The sequence below is a fragment of the Biomphalaria glabrata genome, chromosome 9, assembly GCF_947242115.1.
Source record: "Biomphalaria glabrata chromosome 9, xgBioGlab47.1, whole genome shotgun sequence".
NCBI classification, from domain to species: domain Eukaryota; kingdom Metazoa; phylum Mollusca; class Gastropoda; family Planorbidae; genus Biomphalaria; species Biomphalaria glabrata.
In genome coordinates, this window is record NC_074719.1 from 12,184,666 (window position 1) to 12,210,207 (window position 25,542).

The 25,542-nt window shown below is 36.6% G+C and overlaps 2 protein-coding genes across 4 annotated transcripts in view; both read right to left on the reverse strand.

Annotated features, from left to right (window-relative positions):
• Window positions 1–1,551: 1,551 nt before the first annotated feature.
• LOC106059379 (uncharacterized) overlaps window positions 1,552–25,542 on the reverse strand; it is a 29,947-nt gene continuing 5,956 nt past the window's right edge. Inside the window, exons 2-14 of one of the 3 annotated variants that reach the window (XM_056042006.1) lie at window positions 17,273–17,340; window positions 16,920–17,103; window positions 14,296–14,425; window positions 13,387–13,488; window positions 10,827–11,000; window positions 9,289–9,449; window positions 8,160–8,298; window positions 7,757–7,864; window positions 6,640–6,736; window positions 5,020–5,180; window positions 3,948–4,110; window positions 2,109–3,185; window positions 1,552–2,042 (exon numbers count right to left, since the gene is read on the reverse strand). In XM_056042006.1, the coding sequence (XP_055897981.1) occupies window positions 1,679–2,042; window positions 2,109–3,185; window positions 3,948–4,110; window positions 5,020–5,180; window positions 6,640–6,736; window positions 7,757–7,864; window positions 8,160–8,298; window positions 9,289–9,449; window positions 10,827–11,000; window positions 13,387–13,488; window positions 14,296–14,425; window positions 16,920–17,103; window positions 17,273–17,295 (2,883 nt within the window). In that variant the 5' untranslated portion in view covers window positions 17,296–17,340 and the 3' untranslated portion in view covers window positions 1,552–1,678. Of the gene's footprint in view, window positions 3,186–3,947; window positions 4,111–5,019; window positions 5,181–6,639; window positions 6,737–7,756; window positions 7,865–8,159; window positions 8,299–9,288; window positions 9,450–10,826; window positions 11,001–13,386; window positions 13,489–14,295; window positions 14,426–16,919; window positions 17,104–17,272; window positions 17,341–25,542 lie in introns of all 3 variants that reach the window. The other 2 variants (XM_056042004.1, XM_056042003.1) reach the window with 2 other exon arrangements.
• LOC129928176 (uncharacterized) lies at window positions 23,208–24,224 on the reverse strand. The gene has a single exon (XM_056041197.1). The coding sequence runs from the start codon at window positions 24,222–24,224 to the stop codon at window positions 23,208–23,210; it is 1,017 nt and encodes a 338-aa protein (XP_055897172.1).

Here is a 25,542-nt window from a genome sequence, read left to right on the forward strand (position 1 = left end):
CAGCTCCGGTGAAACTTTTGCCAATTAGCGGCCATGTTTCCTTCTACCTCGAGCGGCTCGGGTACAGGAAGGAAATTTCTAGCTGCCATTGCACGGCGTAGCCTTGAATTGTTGTCTATTTATTATTGCAAACAATTAACCTTTATATACTGATTAATGATTACCTCTGATCATTAATATACCGCTGCCACCATGTTAATTATGATCTAGGTTCACAGTCAGCAATAAACAAACAGCAACCATTAGTGTCATGGCGGAGAATGATACTTTATTATATTGAACGCGTGCACCTTTGCGCACCATATCAACATATATTTCTCTCTCTCTCTCTCTTACTCTCCTTTAAAAAAAATAAACATTGACTGATACAAAGAAAATAGGCTACACTAATGTAGATAGTAGCGTCACATTGTGTTTAGTTGGCACTCGATGGTGCGCTGTGGGGACTATTTTTAGCAGAACATTCCAGCAAATGATTGCCTTTTTTTTTTCATTCATTAATGTAATGGCAAGGTTTATGTATATCTATAAACTAGCAATACCCACCGGCTACGCCCGTGGATTTGTTCCCAGCAGTGATGGGAACTAAACTAAATTTATAAAGTTAAACTAAAACTAAGTTTCAACTAAAATAAAGTAATTAAACCATGTTAAACTATTACTTTATCATGAATTTCAAGATATAGTTAAACTAAACTAAAAAAAAAATATAATTAAACTATACAGACTTTTCATAACTTTCTTTTTTTTTTGGGGGGGGGGGCGGGGGAGGGTAACATTTTAGAAATATTTCTCCATATTAAAAAATCAGTAATGAGAAAGATATTTCTTAACCGTTATTGCACATTAAATAAAAAAAAGATGTCAAATAGATATGTGTACTTTAATTTAGGCCTTGAATGAAAAACTTTAGAAAAGAAGGGTACTTTTATTTTTAAAAGTGTATTAGCTTATTATATAACGGATAATTTTTCTTTTACCGCTTAAGTTTAAAATCTCATTAAATAAAACTGATAGAGAATGTCACATTCAGATGTAGCACGCGGAGAATATATAGAAACAAAATTATTGGCGTTGTATGATACATTTGAACTGTGTAACTATTTGAGTGTAAATAATAATAATATAAGGCTTGTCTTCGAGTCCGAAGATTAATGAGAAATACGCAGCCACAGCTGTGACCAACATATTTTGCCACAACCAGCACCATTGTCAGCTGGTGGTCGATTAAGATATTCTTTTCGCCGTCTGCGTCTGTCCTCGGCAGCGGATTTTCGTTTGGTCTCAAATGTGTATCCCGCGGCCCTTGTGAGTGACCTCCGGAGCTGTCTCGTTCTGAGGCAGCATGTAACCAAACGTCAGCTAATGCAAGTTGGCACCTAAGCTGGTCTTTAAAGCGTTTCCGTGTGGGCAACTCTGTACAACCAGGTGCTCTCTTCTATTTCAGTAATCAACAAATCATACAATGGAAAAATAAAGACAATACGCCAAATGAGACAGTTCAACCTGCCCCAATAGAGAAATACGTACGAATCAAAGACAAGCTGAACATGGGAGAATCATTTTTTTATTAAAACTATTCACAAGCTCTATTCTGTGCCCTGTCATTATAGACGGGTATAACAAACATTTAATACAGTAAGTATATAAAAATGTCAGTTGTTCATTTTATATACAATCACAAAAGTCTTAGTGTGACAATAATCCCCTGAATTAGACACATGTAAAAAGACAAATAGCAGGCCACTTCGTGAACGCTTATAGCTTCGTTATGGAATATGTCTTTGGGGTTAAAGCTAAGTTCTAGGCTTTGGCTGGCTGTTTCATTATCTCTGACGCTAGGTTTGGGCTCAACATGACCAATGCTGTCACCATATGTGTAGCTACCAACTTCAACGCTGGTATCGTCCCTTTTGCTATTACGGCCCTTACTGTCAGTGCGAATCGTGCTGACCAGACCTTTGCTATCAATGCGAGAGATGCTGATGTGACCATCGCTGTCTAGGTGAGTGGTGCTAATTTGACCTTTTCTGTCGATGTGGGTGGTACTGACTCGCCCATTGCCGTCGTTGTAGCTGGTGCTGACGTTTCCATTGCTGTCAATGTAGCTGGTACTGACTCGCCCATTGCCGTCGTTGTAGCTGGTGCTGACGTTTCCATTGCTGTCAATGTAGACGGTGCAGATAGCACCATTGCTGTCAATGAAGGATGTGCTCACATGGCCAAGGTCAAGAACGCTAGTGCTGCTAATCTGGCCTTTGTTGTTAATGTGAGTAGTGCTGATGTGTCCAGTGTCGCTATTGTGATAGGTGCTAGTTAATCCGTTGCTTGAGTTCCGAGTTTCGGCAACAGATTTATCATTCGCGGAGAGTGTAGCGTTGAGCTGAACACCTCCAAGGTGAGCAGTGCTGGTTATATTGAATGTCGTGTCCTGTCGTTTAGTCTCTAATAGATCTAGGTCATTGCTGGCCGTCTGATTGCCACTCATTTTCCCGGCGAAGTGTTTAATTGTCTCATTAAAATAATTTTCCACTTGACTGTTAATGTTGCCGATGCTGTCAGAGCTCAAAATTTTAACAATGCTGGCGTCAGCAAGGCTGGCACTATGATTGACACTTGTGGTGTTCGCTTCAATTAGGCTGCTACTATAAGTAGTATTTTTAGTGTTTACGTCAGCAAGGCTGGCACTATGATTGACACTTGTGGTGTTCGCTTCAATTAGGCTGCTACTATAAGTACTATTTTTAGTGTTTACGTCAGCAAGGCTGATATTGGGAACGATGGAGTTATCGCCAGGGATGCTTTGTGAATTAAAGGTGTCATTAGTGTTGTTTTGAGTGGCGCTAATATTGTCTGTGCTGCCCTTGCTAACACGACCATCAGTGACATTGGATTTCATGCTGATACTGTCAGTGTCATCAATGCTTAGAATGCTGCTAAAATCATGACTGGGACTAGACGCATTGTTTTGTGAACTTTGGCTGTTATTACTAGATCCAGGTTGGATATCACTAGAACAGTTTTGTGTACAGCTGCCGGGTTGGTTGCTATGGCAATAGTCTAAACGCCGAAAGAAATCAGAACCGAGTTTAGTCTTCTTTAGAAAATTCTGAATGTAACCTTGAGCTCCTCCTTTCCAACAAGGATGTGAAGAAATACTTTGGATCACTTCGTGACAATGGGCACTGAAAATAAAAGTACAATTATTAATATGACATACACTGGCCAGTCAGTCCACACAATAATACAGTGGCCAGTCATTCAGTCCACACAATAATACAGTGGCCAGTCAGTCCACACAATAATATACTGGTCAGTCAGTCCACACAATAATATATTGGCCAGCTAGTCCACACAATAATACACTGGTCAGTCAGTCCACACAATAATATACTGGTCAGTCAGTCCACACAATAATACACTGGTCAGTCAGTCCACACAATAATATACTGGTCAGTCAGTCCACACAATAATACAGTGGCCAGTCAGTCAGTCCTGACAATAATATACTGGCCAGTCAGTCCATACAATAATACACTGGTCAGTCAGTCAGTCCTGACAATAATATACTGGCCAGTCAGTCCACACAATAATATACTGGCCAGTCAGTCCACACAATAATACACTGGTCAGTCATCAATACTATTCATCTTTCTCCTCATCCCTTAAAAAAAATCAAGAATAAATGATAAAAGAGCGAAACCAAAGTTCAACCCGTAATCAACACTCAAGTTCCAACACCCAAGTCTCAAAATTCAAGTTTCAACACTCAAGCCTCAACACAGACCAATATCGTTGATATTACTACAAACACAATCAATCTTCATTCTTCAACTACAGATCAACTCATGCCTTGTTTTACATAGACTACTTGTTATATTTACTTGTTGCTTGCTAATAATAGTAGGCTAATTACAAATCTAAACACATGTACAACATTGTCCTACTTGCAAGATCCCTGCAGCTGACAGCTTGATCTCAGCTGACAATACATATCGATCAACTCCAGGTCCCCATAACTGAGGAAAGTCTTCCAGTCACAACCATCGACTGGAATACTTTGTGAGCGTTCACAATAGGACAAACTGGACGACGCCACGCAGGTACCATCTACAGATAAAAATAAAATCCATCATACTGGATCTCACAATAAGAGAGGGATAGTGTATGCTCAATGTATCAGATATTCAATGGTGTAGCTGGTATATTTGTGTTTAGATAAAGAAACAAATCTTTCGTTCGTTATGGGCTGTAATAATGGCTAGTCTTCGGCTAAATATTTTCGTTGTTAAAGGAAATGTTACTAAGCTTAGTCCAAGTTAGTAGTGTACAGGGGCGTAGTGAGCGAAACGTGCGCCCCTAGCAAGAAACTTTATTGGCGCCCCGCCCCACCCCCCCAGTTTACATGAACATCGCATAGAAATAGAGGCTTGTAACTGAAAAGTATTTAGTAGTAATATAATACAAATAACCTTGGAATGTATTACCTAACTAAAATATCTACAATCATTTTTTTTATGGCACCTCCCTGCGTGTAGCGTTCCCTAAAGGTAGCGCCTGGGGCATCGTGCACCCCTTGTCCCACCCCTCACTACGCCTATGGTGGTGTACAAGTGTCTCTTTGATGAGCTCTTGTGGTAGCGTTTGTGATACTCGGCTGAGCCCAACTCGTGATGTTTGTCAGTGTTTCTCAAACTAGTGCTTCTAAGTACCTCAGCCAAGACTAAGACTGCTATATTGATCCTTAGAGGAATAGTATGTTTGAATTACATGAGTTGAATGCTCCTTATGGTTTGAAGATAATAGCCTCCCAATCAAAACCTCCCGCAAGATGACGGGGGATGTCAGCGGGCAGGGTTCGAACCAAGGACCATAGGTCAGCAGTCAAAGGCTCATGCCACACGACCTTGTGATTACGAGAACACTTCGTTTCTGAGAAGTTCCCGGTTCTCGTTTTTAATTTCTCTTCTACCCACCCCGCCAACTCCTTACTTAGTTTGATTTTTTTAAAAGTCTAACCAGGAATTCGTAAGGCACTTTGTGGATACACATTTAAATATCCATAACACATTTCTCCTTGAACTTGACCGCTGGGATCAGACGTGGCAGCAGACGTCGTGTTGTATACACACCTTGTGATGATTTCATCGCCAGGTAATATCTGGACATGCTGTTTAGGGCTGAAGATTATAGAACCACATTAGTTTGTATGATTACAGAGGCACATTGGTTTGTATGATTATAGAACCACATAGTTTTGTATGATTATAGAACCACATAGGTTTGTATGAATATAGAACCACATAGGTTTGTATGATTATAGAAGCACATAGGTTTGTATGATTATAGAACCACATAGATTTGTATGATTACAGAACCACATAGGTTTGTATGATTATTAAACAATAAAGAATGATTCTATTCTTGCACTACAAAACAATAACATAAAGTCCACAATTGTGCTTCATCATTCTCTCTTGTTCTCTTTCTCTAATTCTCTTTCACTTTATCTTCCAACTCTAATTCTCTTTCACTTTATCTTCCAACTCAAATTCTCTTTCACTTTATCTTCCAACTCAAATTCTCTTTCACTTTATCTTCCAACTCAAATTCTCTTTCACTTTATCTTCCAACTCAAATTCTCTTTCACTTTATCTTCCAACTTAAATTCTCTTTCACTTTATCTTCCAACTCAAATTCTCTTTCACTTTATCTTCCAACTCAAATTCTCTTTCACTTTATCTTCCAACTTAAATTCTCTTTCACTTTATCTTCCAACTCAAATTCTCTTTCACTTTATCTTCCAACTCAAATTCTCTTTCACTTTATCTTCCAACTGAAATTCTCTTTCACTTTATCTTCCAACTCAAATTCTCTTTCACTTTATCTTCCAACTCAAATTCTCTTTCACTTTATCTTCCAACTCAAATTCTCTTTCACTTTATCTTCCAACTCAAATTCTCTTTCACTTTATCTTCCAACTCAAATTCTCTTTCACTTTATCTTCCAATTCAAATTCTCTTTCACTTTATCTTCCAACTCAAATTCTCTTTCACTTTATCTTCCAACTCAAATTCTCTTTCACTTTATCTTCCAACTCAAATTCTCTTTCACTTTATCTTCCAACTCAAATTCTCTTTCACTTTATCTTCCAACTCAAATTCTCTTTCACTTTATCTTCCAACTGAAATTCTCTTTCACTTTATCTTCCAACTCAAATTCTCTTTCACTTTATCTTCCAACTCAAATTCTCTTTCACTTTATCTTCCAACTCAAATTCTCTTTCACTCTATCTTCCAACTCAAATTCTCTTTCACTTTATCTTCCAACTCAAATTCTCTTTCACTTTATCTTCCAATTCAAATTCTCTTTCACTTTATCTTCCAACTCAAATTCTCTTTCACTTTATCTTCCAACTCAAATTCTCTTTCACTTTATCTTCCAACTCAAATTCTCTTTCACTTTATCTTCCAACTCAAATTCAATTCTCTATTTGACCCGATGTATAATAATATACATTGTAATGTAATTGTTATAGTTTAGAAATATGTATTTGACTAGTTGACTCCAACTAATCCTATAAATGTTTGACTACGAGAAACATGATTAATTGGACCAAAATAAAAACCAAAGATTTACTAATGAGTAACTGGGGCATCCAGATTGTACAGCACGTCGTTGGTAAGATTGTAAATAAAAACTTTATTTCTGTAGAGCTGAATGCTCATGGATGAACCTGAAACACAAAGCAGACATAGTGAGTGAAATGATTAGATAAATGACACAATAAATCTACAATGATCATAGTAATTTTACTCAAGTAATAGTCTAAGTATCATGAGATCATGTATAACAGATGTGATACTGCCATCAAGTGAAAACTTAGAGACAGATACTTTTTTTTTAAATTTCTCAGAATGTATAGTTTTTTTTTTCTTTCCTTTTTTAATGTCTTTATGAACTTACACTACTTTGGACTTATATAGGTACTATACATGTAAGCCAACTAGAGAACCTGCTCATTGGACTGTCATGGTAGAGTTGAGTCCAAGACTTTACAATGTCTATGTGTTTTGTCGTTCTTGTTGATTATCTAGACTATAGTAGAGTTAACTAAATCTAGAATACCGTAACTGGCGTAACATACCGTAACTTCCGTAACTGAATATATAAGAAGAAGAACCCCGAGCCTCTCTAGACTAAGACTCTAGAACTCTAGATCTACACTTGAGATCTATTCTTTTTTTTTTTACTAGATTTATACAACTGCTATAAATCTAACTATAAATCTGCCACAACGTTGATTATCATGAACGAATAATAACAAGACTCTGGATATAAATTATAAGACATGAAATCAGCTGTTTAATCTAACGCCATCTTGGTTGACAACAAAAGTTACAAGGGCTGTTACTCCCAAACACCGAGTGGTGCAACCTATATAAAACACACATCAACAGTTCTAGCCTCCTTTTAAAGACAACATTTCCTCCTCACTGATTCCTTAAATGTGAAGTTGCTCGCTATAAATCAATGTTTACAAAGTGTAGGTTGACATTGAGAAAGTCTTTAACGGACCGAAACCAATCTTTTTAGAAGGCCTGAACACTGGCCTGCAACGTCACAACCTGTGGGCAGTTTAGACCAATGGTACGTACGGCTTGGCAACGAGCTATTGGTCTAAACTGCCCACAGGTTGTGACGTTGCAGGTCAGTGTGGAGGCCCTCTATGACGAATGGTCTTGTACGGACTCACCCAGAGAGTACATGCGATTAAAGCCACTGATGACGAACACAGGTTTGTTGAACAACATTCGAGTGCAGTCACTTTTACACGTGCCTGTGTTCTCAAGTCTGGGGAATCCTGGGAAGGAACAAAAAAAAAACACAGATAATGAAAAAAAATACTACACAGAAAATCAAAATGAAAAAGTCTCATTAAAAGGCTCAATAATGGAAAAGGGGGGGGGGGGATAAAATAGATATATTAACTCTTTCTCTCCTAACTGACGATACCATCGTTGATTCCATCAGAATCTGGTAAATAATTATGGAGAGAAAGAGTTAATACAACTAAGCCTAATATAAGCTTTGCTTTAAAAAAAAAAGTATTTTAATATTTTCTTGTGACTAGCTAATGTAAATACATGTAAACTTACCAGCTGCTAGCTCTAATGTAGCCTGCCCAGTGACCAGTGTGAACGCATCTTGGACACTACCTCTATATGGACGATAATGTAAACGCAACCCACTAGAATCTTTGTGGGACAGATCTTCGGTAGGATTTTTGTAGTTAATCTAAAATATCAAATTTAGTAACAAATAAAAGTAGCTGCAAAATTTGTTAATGTTTAAAGTATTAAGTAGCTCATTACCATCACAGCTTTACCGCATTTTTGTTAAATACCAAATAATATTAGAAAATATACATAGATATACACACCCTTCTTTTCTCGTTGTACTGAGTTATATAGATACCGTAGTTTATGTGTATTATTGTTATAATGCAGATAAATCTCATTGACTTTATATTTCATAACCCTTCTATACAAAATGTTTTAATGAAAAATAGTATTTTACATCATATTTTTTTTACATTATTGTTATTTGGAGTTATCAAGAGTCAGTAACTAGATTTATGAAATTTGGTACATTTCTGAAGTTTTAGCCATGACGATATTATATGTTTAGCTTTGCCTAACTAATGTGTTGCGGTCAACTACTTTCAGTGAATGTTTTTCAATTGGGTTCAGAGTTCATGAAAATAAATTATAGTTTTTTTCATTGAGTCAATGATGAAATCAATTGGAAACACTGTTATGTATGTCAATTCATAAATGCCAATATAGTACCAATAAAGTTTGGTTAAAAAAAAATGACATGCATTTAAAATCTTTCAGATTTTTTTAAACGCTTCAGAAAACAAGATCTCAATAGCAAATTTTTATTAAAGGAAGAAATTAAATATCAATGTAAAAGCAGAATTCAACCTACCATCTTCATTTACAAGATATAAAAACTTAATTATGATCAATCAATTCACACATTTGCTCATAGAAATTAGAAAAAATATTAGAGTGTAAGACTTAGTTATTTCAAAATACTACACAGTAAGTTACAATTAAATATAGGTATTAAAAAAGTATAGTTCTAGGTTACTATTTCGCTACTTATCAAAATCACAGCTTAAAAAAATGTGAAGTACTCTACATGCACTCTATGTCAACTTGTCAATAGTAGTTTCATGTTAGAACAGAATACAGAAACTACTTGAACTCTGTAGGTTACCTGTAATCTGAGACGTTTAAAACCGGTAGCGCCCATTCTAAACCCAACAGTATCTCCGAAACATTCTCCTTTCTGTCCAGGGGTCCACAGTGCAATGATTGTCTTACACTCTGTGCTGGTGTTGGCGCAGCTTGATGGCTGAGTTAATAGTTTGCTGTCATCTGGAGACAGTAAAAGAACGTCCTGCTATATCGTACCGGAAACTCCAAGTCCGACCAGATTTTGAAAGTTATATACTATGTAACACTAACTAGAGTTACTTTAACTTATCAGTACCCATTCGTTGTTGGTAGTAGACGCTGGTGGGACTAAAGATAAACATAGACATTTAACCAAAGACCCTTGTATCGATAGCCCAAAGCTTGCACACACTAAAAGAATCTATCATCATTTTAGAAGCACAAAGTATACTGACTCGAAACGTTTCATCCTAACTCAAGAAGATTATAAGAATAGATTAAAAATAGATCTATCCGTAATCTGACAGCCTATTGTGTTTGTCCAATAGAAAAAAAATTAAAGTACATGACTTGATAAATAAATATGATGTTCTACATGTAATGGACAAGTGAAATCCTGAACTAATATAGAGAGGACATGCTGAACAAAACGTACATGATATGTAACACATTAAGACTTTGCTTTAATTACACACTACTTCTACTCTATGCCCCCCACGGCTGCTGAACAGTGATCAGGTAGTTCTACTTATCAACTTTTGCATTTGTTTTAAACCTACTAAACATTAGGACATTGTCTATAAGTCCTACTAAACAATATGACATTGTCTATAAGTCCTACTAAACAATATGATATTGTCTATAAGTCCTACTAAACAATATGACATTGTCTATAAGTCCGAGAATTAAGTCCGAATGCAGTTTTTTTTTTTGGAAATATACATATGTATAAATTACACAAATGTAGATTTATTATTTTCGTCTCTTGGCTACTTCACATTTGTAAATAGTGAAGTTCTACTTTCAGACCTTGCGATCTATAGGGCAGATGATGTTAAAGTCTTCTCATTAATAAATTCTAAACAATAGGACACTGTCTATAAGTCCTACTAAACAATAGGACACTGTCTATAAGTCCTACTAAACAATAGGACACTGTCTATAAGTCCTACTAAACAATATGACACTGTCTATAAGTCATACTAAACAATATGACATTGTCTATAAGTCCTACTAAACAATAGGACATTGTCTATAAGTCCTAAAAAAAATAACAATGGCTGTGTGTAGGTGTGGGAGACATGCATATCATTAATGCCTGTGTTCGTGTGTAAATAAAAGGATCATGTGTGTATGTGTGTGTTGAAAGGAGATAGAGATGACAATAAGGAACACGCGCACGTGTGTCTGTGTACTGTGCGTGTGTGTGTGGGGGGGGGCGTTTATTGTTTGATATAATTCTTGACTCTATTCTATTAAAACGCCATCTCTCTCATTTCGGCGTTATGACCACACATACTCATGAAATTATGAGATTTTATATCTGCTTATAAGTAAGGACCATAGACGAATTGTTACCATGGCAACCATAGAGCACCATGCGATGAAGCACATCGGCGTTGCTAATGATAGGCTGTACAGCCACAATGTGATAGCTCTGGTCCCTCGGCATGGTATAGGACACACAGGTAGCAGACGTCTTGTTCTTTGGGACACTGAAGGCTGGAAACTTAAGCTCCCACTGTTTAATACCTAGACAGACAAAAATATACCCAGAATAATATTCACAAGTTTAAAAAAAATAAACAATATTTTTTTACAATACATACACACAATCATTGTGAATAATGCATACAACTATGCAAGTGACGTGAAGAAAGTCAGAGAAAATTTATATTTGGAGTGACTGCTAGCAAATATAAAACGGGTTTGTGAAATATGAAATAACTTTGTATAACTTTTAAAAAGTGAAATACATGTACATAATTTGAAAAAAAAGAAAATGTCTGGAAAATGAAGTAATTATCCAACTAGACACGAGGATACAGGGTAACACACGTTGTCATTTTTAGCGGCCTCCGAAAGGGGAAAAGACGCTATTAGTTTTGTGTGAATTGTCTGTCAGTCTGTCCGCCCGTTCGTCCCGTTTAGATCTCGTAAACTAGAATAGTGAAAACCAGACATCATATTTTAGTCCTTTCAAAGTTTTGATGCAACGGCTACTTTTTTCTTTTCTAAAAGCGAAAAATCTAATTTTTAAAATTATTTATGCAAGCATTTATTTCATAAAAAATACACTACTTTTACAACTATTCACTATTAATAGTAATAAACACGGAAGGCTCTTTAGTAGGTAGGTACCCTATACCATAGTTATAAGACATTTATCTTATCTTATATGATACAGACGTTACTTCAAGAAAGAAGATGATTACGTCCTAGGCGTCATGCATTTAGTCATCCATATTAACCAATGACCTAAACTCTGCCAAGTCACTGGTCTTCCTGGCTAGCTCAGGCAACCCATTCCATACTCTAATAGCACTAGGGAAGAAGGAGTATTTGTACAAATTTGTCCTAGCATATGGGACGAAGAGTGTGCCTTTATCTTTGTGTCTTTCAGAGTATTTTATTAAATTCTGTTTTTGTATTTGAAGATTATGGTTCAGTGTTTTATGTATAATTGCTACTTTACTTTTGAGTCTTCTGTCCTGAAGGCTTTCTAAATTTAGTGATTTTACTAAAGGTGTTACTCTAGTCAAATGTGAATATTCGTTTGTTATGAATCTCACTGCTCTATTTTGTGTCTGTTCCAGTTTCTTAATGTTTTCTTGAGTTGAGGGGTCCCAAACGGAGGATGCATATTCTATTATTGGCCTAACCAAGGTTAAATAACATTTTAGTTTTATGTTCTTATTTGATTTTTAGAAATTTCTTTTAATAAACCCTAATGCTTTGTTTGATTTTTTAATAGTTTCATCAATATGTGGATTCCATGACAGTTTTTCATTTATTATAACACCTAGGTATTTAGCGTTTTTAGTCTGTGTTACTGGTTTGCCATGAATAAGATAAGTGGAATTAATTTGTTTTAGTTTTTTTGTTACTCTTAACAACTGACATTTTTCTGGGTGGAAAGACATGCTCCAATTTGATTCCCATTTCTGTAATTCATCTAATTCTCTTTGTAAAATATCTGTATCTTGTGTTGTTTTTATTGTTCTATATATTATGCGCAATCGTCTGCAAATAATCTGACTTTTGTTCTTGAAGTAATTCAATTTGGTAAATCATTTATGTAAATTAAAAATAGTAGTGGACCCTGAGTTTACTGTTATCGGTGTTGATTTAGAGCCATTTATTATTACAGTTTGTTCTCTCCCTATCAGAAAATCTTTAATCCACTGATGCAGTGGACCATTAATGCCGAAATATTTTATTTTTTTAAGCAAACTATGGTGGTGAACTTTGTCAAAAGCCTTAGAAAAATCTAGTAAGATAGCATCTATTAGATACTCATTTTAAGACATCCGTTAGGCCAGGTTCACATCTAATTTCACATTCAATTACACCTAACCCTTGGTCTGCTGGACCGCTGGGGCACCACACAAGATCTGTCAACCTTCTTTCTCCATTCTTCTCTGTCATTTGTCTTTGATAGAATTTAATTCTGATGTTCTTTCTGAAAACATTGATACCTGCCTTTTTACCTGCCTGGGTGGACCACTTCGGGGGCCGATGTTGAGTTTGTGTTTCCACACAAACTGTCTTTGTAACCTTGTTTATTCCAAAACTTAGAACCAAAAGTCAAAGGGGCACCATCCAGACATTTATTTGATTTCAATATAAAAATACAATTTACCCAAAAGTTTGAGCAAAATTACATTAAAATTCAGCATTTTATTTTATAAAATAATATAAAGAGATATGAACATCATCTTCATCATTGATCATGTTAGTTTCAATACTGATAATATTTTAAAACATGCTAAACAAATATAGCCTACACAATCATTAATTGAAAGCGAGACTGTAGATTAGATCATTAGATATAGATATACATACAGCTGAAGCTAAGCTTACATATGTGTGTAATATTATGCAATCTAGTTAAATTTTGAGTAAAACGTGTGTATACCAAAAGTTTTAGTAACAGGACAGCTATCGAAACTTTCTGCTGGGCAAGTAACAAACAGATTCTTTCCGCGACATTTGGGGTCTCCCATTGGCTCACACACACCTAGTGAAGAGAACATGAAATAATGAAAATTTAATATCTAGTCATTCTAAATGTTACCTTTAACTTTAGTCAAGACATATCGTTTTGATCTTAACATAGTCAACCCTGAGGAAAAAACATAAGCCAGAGACCCTGTGTTTGCAGAACTTTCGGCGCTGTTGACCCTTAACAGTATCGCATTGGCCATTTTTTTGGATAGATCATCTGTGTGAGGAGGGGGTAACTATAGCTAATGCCCAGGCATTCATCTCATTTCTATGATGGGAGATATTATCTTACCTGTCTGTGAGATATTGTCTTGCCTGGATGTGAAATATTATCCTACCAGGATGTGACCTATTATCTTACCTGGATGTGAGATATTATCTTACCTGGCTGTGAGATATTGTCTTACCTGGATGTGTAATATTGTCTTACCTGGATGTGAGATATTGTATTACCTGGATGTGTGATATTGACTTTCCTGGATGTGACATATTGTCTTACCTGGATGTGTGATATTGTCGTTCCAGGATGTGTGATAGTCTTACCTGGGGTGTGTGATATTGTCTTACCTGGATGTGTGATATTGTTTTACCTGGGTGTGTGATATTGTCTTACCTGGATGTGTGATATTGTCCTACCTGGGTGTGTGATATTGTCTTACCTGGGTGTGTGATATAGTTTTACCTGGGTGTGCGATATTGTCTTACCTGGATGTGTGATATTGTCTTACCTGGGTGTGCGATATTGTTTTACCTGGGTGTGTGATATTGTCTTACCTGGGTGTGTGATATTGTCTTACCTGGGTGTGTGATATTGTCTTACCTGGGTGTGTGATATTGGTTGTGCGTGATGGAGTTTTGCCGGGACTCCAGATACATAACGGGTCACCAAGCTCTTCCCCATTCGTTCGTCCATCACCGTCCGAGTCTTCTAGACAAAGAGATCTTGTCCACTACAAAAACATAAACATGTGTACAGTTGTCACATCTATCTGAATACGTTTGAGTAGGAATAAAACTAAACTTCCAGAACAATCTATTGCCGTGTCTGTTGCTGGCTTAACATGTACACAAGTAAAATAAATTATAAAATTCCTATTATGTGAACTTGATGGTGGTCACTAATTTCTTATTCTATTTATTTCTTGTAATGCTTCATTATTGTAAGGAGTTTTCTCCAGTGAGCTTCAAACAATTAAGTTCCTTTACTGAACAGCCCAACCAATAATTTCTACATAAGACGGTGCGCAAAAATAATCATGCACATCTATTTACTTAGTTTGCTGTTTACTGTACACCTAGAAACACTAGAGTCTTACCCACAGAAGACGAACTCAAAATAAAAGAAAAAGCAAAATTTAATTATGAGGTGATTATATTTTTAAAAATGACAATGGTCGAACCAGAGTTTTCACAATGTGGTCAATTATCTAGAAATTCCCTCCCCCCTAAAGATATATATATATATATATATATATATATACATATATATATATATATATATATATATATATATATAAACAGCCAAATTTCAAGAAAAATCGTTAACTAAATTATCTAACAAAATAAGAATAAAATGCATTTAGAGCTACATCTAATAGAACTAGAAAGTGTCCGGACGTGAAGTCTGATTTAAAGGTCAGGGGTTAGATGTAAATATGTCACGTTTTGTAAACAATTTACATTAAATCATGTGTAGTAGGAAAGTAGGTAAAGATAAGGCCCACGGATCCTCTGGACTCTGGACTGTGTACACATCTCATCTTTTCGTTACATCCAAACATCTTGGACATTAAATATAGACATGACAAAGGCTACTCCAAACAGAACCTTTGCAAATACAGAGGGAACACACAGAAACATAGAAACTCAAACATGAACTAATAGGCAGGAAGAGAAGGCTTTTGAAATTAGAAAGAATTTCTTAATAGACACATATTTATTCAAAGGTCGTTTTGATACGCTTTCCCCCCCCCCCCTCCCCCCCCGCCCCCCCCCCCCAAAATGTCGGAAACACGAAACGTGATAGAAATACAGAAGAATATTTGTAAGGTAATAACACGACAGGTCTGGGAAAACAAAAAATTCTCGACCTGTATGGCGACATTTATGCACTACGCAAGACAGCAGGGTTTCTGTCCAGGGCTTTTGCAAGAGAGGATTTGAGCCTCTCAAGCCTTTACTCAAATGGAGTTTGATGATGTTGATGTATTGTGGGTAAATCTAGTACACGAGCTTTGCTTCGTCGTTTTGATATTGTGACAGTAGTGTCCCATGTCTTATCTGTTAATCATCTTGGCGTTCAAGTCAAATATGTAGCCTAACTAGTCAGTGACTGCCAAAGCGGAGTGCTTGTGCTGCTCGTTGTAAGTTAATTCATATGTGAAGACTTATTGAAACACGTGCTGGTTTAAAATATCATAAAGTTTTTTGAAAATTATGATCGGTAACGGACAACTTTAAATAGCAAGATAGTTTGGTATTTCTGGTGTACAGAATGGACGAAGTGTGGATAAATTATCTACAGAACCGAATTTAGGCTTGATTTGAGATATGGGGTCCTTTATATGTCCAGTGCCCTACGGAAACACTTTAAAGACCAGCTGAGGCGACAACGCTTAAACTGACATGGAAGAGAGCACCTGGTTGCAGGCGGCCTCAGAACAAGACAGTTGGAGCCTGGAGATTACTTACATAGGCGGCCGGATACACATTTGAGTCCAAAAGAAAATCCTCTGCCGAGGACAGACGTAGGCGGCGAAAGGAAAATCTAAATCGACCACCGGCGGACAATGGTTATGCCTGAGCTGGTTGTGTCAAAATATGTAGGTCACAGCTGGAGCTGTGCAGCCACGGGAAATACTGCATTCCTCATTAACCTTCGAACTATTATTAAAATATGATTTTCAGATACATAATGGATAAAACTGATAAACAATTAATAAGTATACAAGCATTGAAATAATACACCATTAACTTAAATTTTTTTTATTATTCATAAAAATTATTCATAAAAATTAAATCGGAATATTATTTTAGAGGGGGCTCTAAACTATTATGTATGTAACCTGTACATAAGTCCTGTATTTTAAAAGGTATATGAAAATAAATTTTTTGTGGCACTTTTGAAGGTAAAATCAAAAGTTGAAGCTCTTTCGATTCAAAAATGTATTTTCACTATTTAGCTGGCAGCAGCCATATTTCAATTTCAATATAGCAACCTTGACATTGTTTAAGTTATGGATTTAGTTCAAAATTTGTTTTCTCTTGTTTTTCTACTTCACTTAAATGTTGTTGCTTTAAGAACATAAATCTGATCTTTTATTTATTATGAATGTTTCAAAAGGAGAATAATATGTTTAAAATTTATCATGATTTAGTGGGTTTTTTCTTTGGTTTTCTTGTAGTCATAAAAATAATTAGTTTTCTTTTCAAACTCATTCAAACCTTGCCGAAAGCTCTGGAGAATTTTTTGCCGAACTCATTCTTCGGCCCTCCGCCATCTTTATCCTCATGTCCCACTCCTGGCCAGAACGAGTTGGGTTTACAAGGATGCATGACATAGTTCCCGTTTGGTATTCTGCTGGTATAATAGGAGTAAGCCAAACAGGCAGGAAGTACAATGACCAGACTGCAACAAAAATTGAGATACAGTCATCAATAACAATATAATATAATAATAATAATAATAATAACATTTTTAAAACTGATGAACGTTGAAACTGAACTATGGTTAAATGAACACGATTAGTCAATTTTTTATATTAAAATTTCAAGATTCAGAAATTTTAAAAGCTCACCTAAAAACTGAAGTCAACTTCATTTTCCACTTGTGTCAAACGTTGCACATGAGTCCAAGTGTGGACTACTAAAACTACTAAAATACAAAAATATAATACAACATCTATTTCAAAGTACATTTACTATCAAATTAAAGTTTCCCCTTTTCAGACCATGCACTCTGTAATGAGAGCAAATGATGTTAAGATCATCTTTTTTTTTCTGGCCAACAGTTAACGAGCAGGTCATTATGTTAGAGAGGCTCTAACGACTTTTTCTAACTAAAGTCAGGTATCCTTTAGAGATAGGTGAACTCTGGAGCGGCCTAAAAAATCCCATAATTCAAAATCCGAGTCTTCACTGTCAGTCGAACCCAGGACCCCAGGTTCGAAAGCCAAGCGCTTAACCATTCAGCCGCCGTGCCCCCACAATTATCTTTACAGTAGACTTATATACCAGTGTTTCTCAAACGTTAACCAGTGACACCCTCCTTACTTAGATCCTCCATTGCTGTTCGGCCCATTGGCGGCGAGCTGTGTCTATAGATATCGATCTCTAGCAATGTCTGCAGCCTCTTGCCAGCTGATGTCTACTGCCCTGATGTCCTCCACGAAGATGCGGCGCCATGTTATTGGATTACGTCCCTGTTTTGTGTTTTTCTGGTATTAGGCTCGCATCAGCTTCCATGTAATTGGTACCCATCAGACGCGCGATTTAATTTTATCAAATAATATCCCCCGAAACCCTAATGCGACACTCGGCTACAACCTCGTGAAGTGATCGAGTGTCCCCTCGGTATATCATCTTCTTTTTTGAAGTAACGTCTGTATTATGTAAGATGAGATAAGATATACGATTTATTTTCTCTTGTGACGACACCCCCACTAGAGGAATAAAATTTTTTATTCTCGCTCTCCTGAGCCAATTAAAGGGGGTCTCAGAGAGGCTGTAAGATCTACTTAAAAGGAAAAAAAAAGTTTTTTTTTAATATAATCCCTGCTCTGTGAAGCTGATGATTCTTTGCAACAGCGAATAATTTGCTCTTGATAACTAATGAATGATATATTTTAGAAAATGTAACATTCTTTTATCCCGCCATAACCCCCATTCCCCATGAAAAACAAATCCTGCTTAAGTGCATGTATACATCAGAATACAATTCTAATGACATGCCTATGACATGCCTATGACATGCCTATGACATGCCTATGACATGCCTAAGACATGCCTATAGATCCAGAATTTTAAGACGGTGCGCAGAATGTTCCTGCACGACTAATTATTTGTTTAATTCTTTAACACATCCTTAATTGACTATAATTGGAAAAAACAGAGTTTTCCGTGTGTGACCAATTAACTAATATTGTCAAATTTCTAGAAAAAAATCGTTCGAGCCGTTTTTGAGAACTGTGAACAGGTACCAGGTTTTGCACTTGGTTTGCCGATCAAAAATTCGCAGGCTGAGATATTGTAGCCAATAAGGACGGTATTTCCTTTATCAGATAAAGGTAGCCACTGCTAATGGAGAGCCTAGGAACGTGGAAGATTGTAGAGTTATCTATTGTTTCTATAGTATCGTCCTTTTTTCAAGTTGTGTTCACTAACACTCAGACGACGACCTATAAAGGGGACTAATTCAGCCAAGTACAAATTCTTTCCCTTGATTGGGACACCAAACAAAATAAATAATTGCCAATTAACTAGTTGGTTAATTTTTTAAAATTGATTCTTGTGTTCTGAAGTAAAGGAAATAACTGAGCAGAATCCAGCTACAGGTGGTACAAGCTGCATTAGTCCCATTTATAGGTTGCCGCTCTAACCAACAATATGTAACTACATTCTTCTCTATTTATAAATATCTCACTAGCAGAGCGGTTAGCACGATAACTCTAGGTGGCGTAAGCCACGATACCGAATTTAGGTTATTATTTATTTAATGCTTTTAAAAACCCATCATAGCGTATTGATTAAGCTAAAAGCATGAAATAGCGCAAACAAAAACAATTGGTAAAAATATTATTCACACAGATTTGTTGTTGTTGGTTTAGATCAGTGGTTCCCAAACTTTTTTGTCTCGTAGACCCCTTGCCATGTTTTCTTGTTTTCGGTAGACCCCCTGCTCAACTTGCTCAACTTGCACATTTTTGCAAATTCATTAACATTTTTTAAACAAATTTCTAACTGTAGTGAGTTGAGGAGTGAAAAAGTAATTTTAAACTACACAACTTAGGATATTATGTTTAATATACGAATTTGTCGTTCTATCAAGTAGTCTTTCCAACATTAAATATTATTTAATTAATTATTATGCCTTAAGTATCATTGTAAAAGGTTTCGCAAAGAGCAGTTTCTCGTGTATTTCTTGATCTTTTACGTGTGGTTCAAAAGTTGAATCTGATGAACTGTTTTCATTAACAGGCGATGGGTCAAAGGCGAGTAACTGGAGCCTAAACCAGTGAACTTCGAGCAGGAAGGGCTCATTTGCCTTGGCTTGCTACCCACCTAGCAGAAGGAAAACTGAATTCAAACCTCTGCTGCCTTGCTACTATTCCCAAACATGGGAAAGGTCTCGTGGGTCAATACTAAGAAAATATAAGGAGACGGTGACCATTAGCGCCATGTATTTCTGGGCCGTCCCCTCTTTTTCTTTTCTTGGGGGTTCCAGGTTAGGGCTTGCCTTGTTATGTTGGATGCAGGCTTGCGAAGTGTGTGAACTATCCATCTCCAGCGTCTCTGAAGGATATCTACTTCAGTGGGCTGCTGCTTTGTTCTTTGCCACAGTTCCTCATTCGAGATCTTGTCTGGCCAGCGGATCATAAGAATTTTCCTAAGGCAGGTATTGTTGAATACTTGGATTTTTTTTCATGGTGGTGATGGTGGTTCTTCAGATCTCCGTGATTTGAAAGCAGAGGGGCAAGACGTGGCGACAGTTGGAGAGATTCGCCCAGAACCGAGATGCCTGGAGGAAGCTGGTTGGTAACCTATGCCCAGAAGGGACTACAGGCATAGATGAGATGAGATGGTGACCTTTATATAGTTTGTAGCACACAGCGCTACACCTTGTCAGACCAAACTGTATCTATGTCTTTTGCAAAGATTTACATAAGAAGCTTTTAATTTTATAACTCATGCCACCGAAGCGACCTTGAACTGTATTGTCGCTTAAAGAAATTCTTTTAATAATAACATATGTAGGTTTGTGTAAAACGGCTGGTAGAATCAGTGTTTGACCTTTGCTGTTTTCCGTATTTTGCTATAAGAAAAGAAATCTTGTAAGACGCTCACAAACCATCATCTTCTCTATATGATGTCGAACTATGATTTTGCGGGTCTATTTTGAACTTTGAGTGTTCGAAAGTTTTTAAAATCTTTATTTTTGTCAGGGTAGCATTGTCTCAGATGATCTTCCAGCGAACCTGGTTCATATCGTCATAAAAAAGTCACTTAGGCTTGTTCGACAAGGAAAGAATGAATCCCAATTTAAAATAATTAATGCTGTACTGTCTACATTTTTTTTTGTTCTAAATATTAGTTACATGTAGACAAAATTAAGCTATTTAAATAAGTATTGAAATAGATTACAACAATTTTTCATTTGAATAGCAGGATAAATATTTAAAGGATTAACGAAGATACAAATCATATATTAGTGTATGCAATAGTGGAATGTGAACATAAAATGTGCTTAAATGAAATCTGTTATCGTAGACCCCCGTGGGCATCTCATGGACCCCCAATTTAGTTTTTACTTTCGTGGACCCCTTGGAGGTCTTCGTAGACCCCTGGGGGTCCATATAGACCACTTTGGGAATCACTGGTTTAGATGATAGATCTATTACAAACTTAATGATATGACTGATCCAAACTAATTAATACCATTACGTTTCAGATAAGCTTTGTTTTTTAAAAGTATTTCTATATTTTGCTTGCTATTCTATATTTTTGGACAATGTCGTAAAATTGCTCCTTCTTTCCTAGTCCCATTACGATTGGAATAGCGTACACGAATCGGCCAGAAAAACCATGGAAAATCCAACGACTTAGCAGAGTTCAAGTCTCTAATAGACATGCGCGAATAGAGTAACACATTGGTATACTTAGGCTGTGGCTATCTTCTTTTTTAAAGAAAAGAAAAAGTTAAACCTAAACCATCAAGCCTACAGAGCGAAAGAAATGAAACAATCAACAAAGAAAACGAAACAAACTTTTATATTTTTTATCACACCAGAAAAACACAAACAAAAATAAAACACGTTTCTTTCTCATCGGTTTTGTTCAGCACTATCTCCAAGACTCACGTTGTCATCCCGAAAGTAAAAATCCCAGTCTTGAATAGGTTTAGAGCCAAGCGCTGTACCACTCAGCCACTGCGGCTCCCTTGAAGAACTATTTTATGAAAACGACTTTCCAAACTATAATAAGTTCTAATAAGTCTCCATTAACTCTTAAAACGCGTGTGGCAGTTTAGCCTCTAAACATCAGAATTGTAACTCCATTTTGTAAAACAGCTCAGCACTTTAAGGGTTAAACCAAAGTTACTTCTGATCTGGACGCAGTGGTCGACTCTTTTCCATCAAGGGTAGAACAAAAGAGTTGAAAACTTCTTTATTCCACCTTCAGAGTGTTTCATAGTCATTGGTCGTCATAGAGAAGTACGTAAAGGCCAAATTTATCAAGCCCTGGTGGTACGAGTGATTTCTCTTTGTATACTGTTTGAATCTGCATCTTGTGATGTTGCTTATTCAGGCTGTCTTGAGGTCAACTATGGATGACTGTTGAATTTCAACCAATTACTCTGCAAGCGTTTGGGTATAGATGTTCGGGTGTATTCCGTGTAGTTGAACAACAATACAGACAGGAACAATTAACACCAGTTTTAACGAGTGAAGAGATGTAGTCAACACTGATGAACAATTTCACATGGATTTATTCTAATAAAAGGCCACAGTAGAAGTCTCTGTCACTAAACACGTCGTTACCCTGGAGTATTCTATCGCTAACTGATTTTCCGGTCTCTAACCCAACATATCCCAAACGTCACTAGTCCCGTTCAATATGCGTCTTCTATGGTGCGTCGCTAAATAACTAACCTATATAAATAAGGTGTCTAACAATCTATATCGTTAATTTTTTGTAGTAGTATTGCTGAGATAGACAACTGTAGCCAAACTCAATTTTCATTGTTATTTAGATCAGTACAATTATCTTATTTTATATCATGAATATATCATCTTGCCAAGTCTTTAGAGTTGTAGCATTACATTTAAACATGGACTAGTCAAGTGAAAAAGTTGTAGATTGAAAAGAAACATTTAGGAATTGACATTTCCAGAGTTTATATTGCAAGTGATTTCAATCTAGAATCTCATTCACCGTAAAATCTAACTGATCGTCTTTGATGTGCTCTTACACTAGATCTACTGCCAGGGCCGGCCTTAGGCATAGGCATACTAGGCAACTAGGAATCAAAGAAAATTGTGAAACATGGATTAGATCTCAAAAACACATCAGGACTCGAAGGCTACTAGCCTCGCTCTAAGTCTCTACTAGGATTCAAGGGTTATTCACGAATGTTTAGATCTACTTGTTAGACAAGATTTGTTAGAAGACCATTGCGTCTTCCTTTTCTTGTGAAATGTCAGAAATATATTTCCTTAGTCTGGTGATCATGAATCAATGATTCATGCCATCGGCCTTTTAGGAATTTCACTTATTTGTTGACTTAGATATACAGGGATGCTTTTAGTTCATTGCGTATTTTTCGGTCTTAATTTCCTGTTTTTCTATTTCAATTGGGGCCACCGCATTCACTTTTCTCGGGACCTAAAATTGCCTAAGGCGGGCCCTGCTACCTCTACCGTAATGTGAATGGACATTTATATCTCGATATTTGAGATAAATACAAAATTAAAGATGCTTTTCATTTATTGTCCTATGTAAAAACGAAGAGACTCTCTAGTTCATCCTGAACAAGGAGTAAAAGACCTCTCGATATTTGGAACTGAGTTTTAAGTAGAAGAATAGGTTAAGGGAAGAATGCATGGCCTCCATGTCAAACCTCAATGTGTACACAATTTGATAGAGATATTTGTTTTCTCCTGTCTCAGACATCCCTGGCAGGGAAAAGACGGTCATCGCAGGCAGCTGGCTACAAAGTAAACAGATCAGGTATATGGTCGTGATGACTGTGACAGTCTTGGTCAGTTCCAGACTCTTTGCGGACAGACGTCTCGCTTTGGTGTCATCAGTGTTCCGCTGCGAGTGAAAAACGGATTCTCTCCACTTCCGGGTCACGTTCAGACGCGTTAACGTGACAACGGTTGCTACGCTGATGACGCAGATCGACGTATTGTTGATGACGAAGGAACTGATGATGTAGTTGATATATCCGAGGGTTTGTCCGAGGCTGGTAAGAATCAGGACAATGTGTGTGGAGTTGCTCTTCTCTCGCACTGTGGTGAACTGTACGGTGAAGGTATAAGGGGTGAATATGATAAAGATGACAATACAGCAGACGACATTCACTATAACAGTATTCTTCACTTTGAAAGCACGTCTCACGTGTAACGGGAGAACCACACACACTGCCCGCTCTAGGCTAATATAAGTCTGAATCAAGCAGGTAAACTTCGTACACATGATATGCGGGTACGTGGTGACCACAGAGGTGACAATGTAACAACCTTTCTCTGAGGTCAAATCAAACGTGTCCAGGTAGTAGCACACCAGCTGAGGGAACATCAGGACGCTGGACAGGAAATCTGAGACGGACATGGCGAACAGAGAGACGCTGATGCTGTCTGATGTCACGCCTTGCTTAACAAAGACGACGGTGTTGATGGCGTTGGTCACGATACCCAAGACGTTAAAGGCTACTATAGCGACATGAAGTACTCCCATGCCCCAGTAATAATAGTTCTGACTTATTAAAGACGTCCCTTGTTGATTATCTTTGACAATGGTTACATTCATTATTGTCAAGCCTGAAATATATTCACTACGAATGGGACTCTTGCATATCTTTGAATGTTCAAAGCGCCCAACAAACATATCAACTTCACTAGATCTTTGTCTTATACAAAAACCTTACAGCATCGAGATTATACCAAAATTAATCAAAAATATTCTTATTGCTAACTTAATAAAAACATATTTTTTTAAAGAAATAAAAATAAAATACCAAAAACAAAGACAAAATAACGGTTCTAAATTGAGCATCTACAGTGTTAATGTGTGTGTTTATGTGTGTACATTCGTGACAACAATTGTTTTCTAGAAATTGTAATTAGTAATTAATAAAAGGATGTAAAAACAAAAAACGTAGCCTCTAAGAGAGTAGACCTTTGTTCATGCATTTATTATAATGGAAGATAATTTGACACTAGTTACACTGTATGAGTTTTAAGTATAAAAAAAACAACAACTCGTGCACAGATTTTACAGGATTACATGCAATTCAAAATAATTTCTATCAATTTTTCTGAGGCCAATTATTATTTTAAGGCGTTCTTATTATAATTTCAAAGATCAATTTTTGAGTAAAATAGTTACAATCACTTCTCAGCCCAAGTATGGCACAAAGGAAAGAAACAAATGCAGTAAATTCCCGTGACATATTTTGTCCCAGTAACATTATTGCAATTCCTCGTCATAGAAAAGGAACTAAATCAATGTGTACAGTGAGTGTTTTCAATGGTAAGTACTTTAAAGTCAGTCAATGTAGATGTAGCACCCACAGAACAGGGTCATTATAGAATGACAGACAAATAAAGCAATCACCTCGTGAGTCGACTGTCACGGTTACTTGTTGACTAGAATTCCTTTTGTTATTGACTAAAATATGGAGATTTGTTTTTCTTATCATTTTGTACTCGGTAAAATAAACGCAATCCCCCATCCACTCCCCTGTTCTGTACTTTGACATTGATTTCTAATAGACAATTTTAAAAAAAAAATCTGTTGTACGATACATCAGCTCTTAAGAACACTTTCTAAACCTTATCTCCCTTAACTTTCTAAACCTTATCTCCCTTAACTTTCTAAACCTTATCTCCTTTAACTTTCTAAACCTTATCTCCCTTAACTTTCTCAACCTTATCTCCCTTAACTTTCTAAACCTTATCTCCCTTAACATTTCTATAATGAGCTGAGATACTAGAAAATCTGTATCAATAAATGATGAACTGTCCAGGCTGAAGGTAGACATAGCTGCCCTCCAAGAAACTCGCTTAGCTGACTCTCAGTCAAAGAAAAAGACAAGACCGTCTTCTGGCAAGGCAAAGCAGAAAGT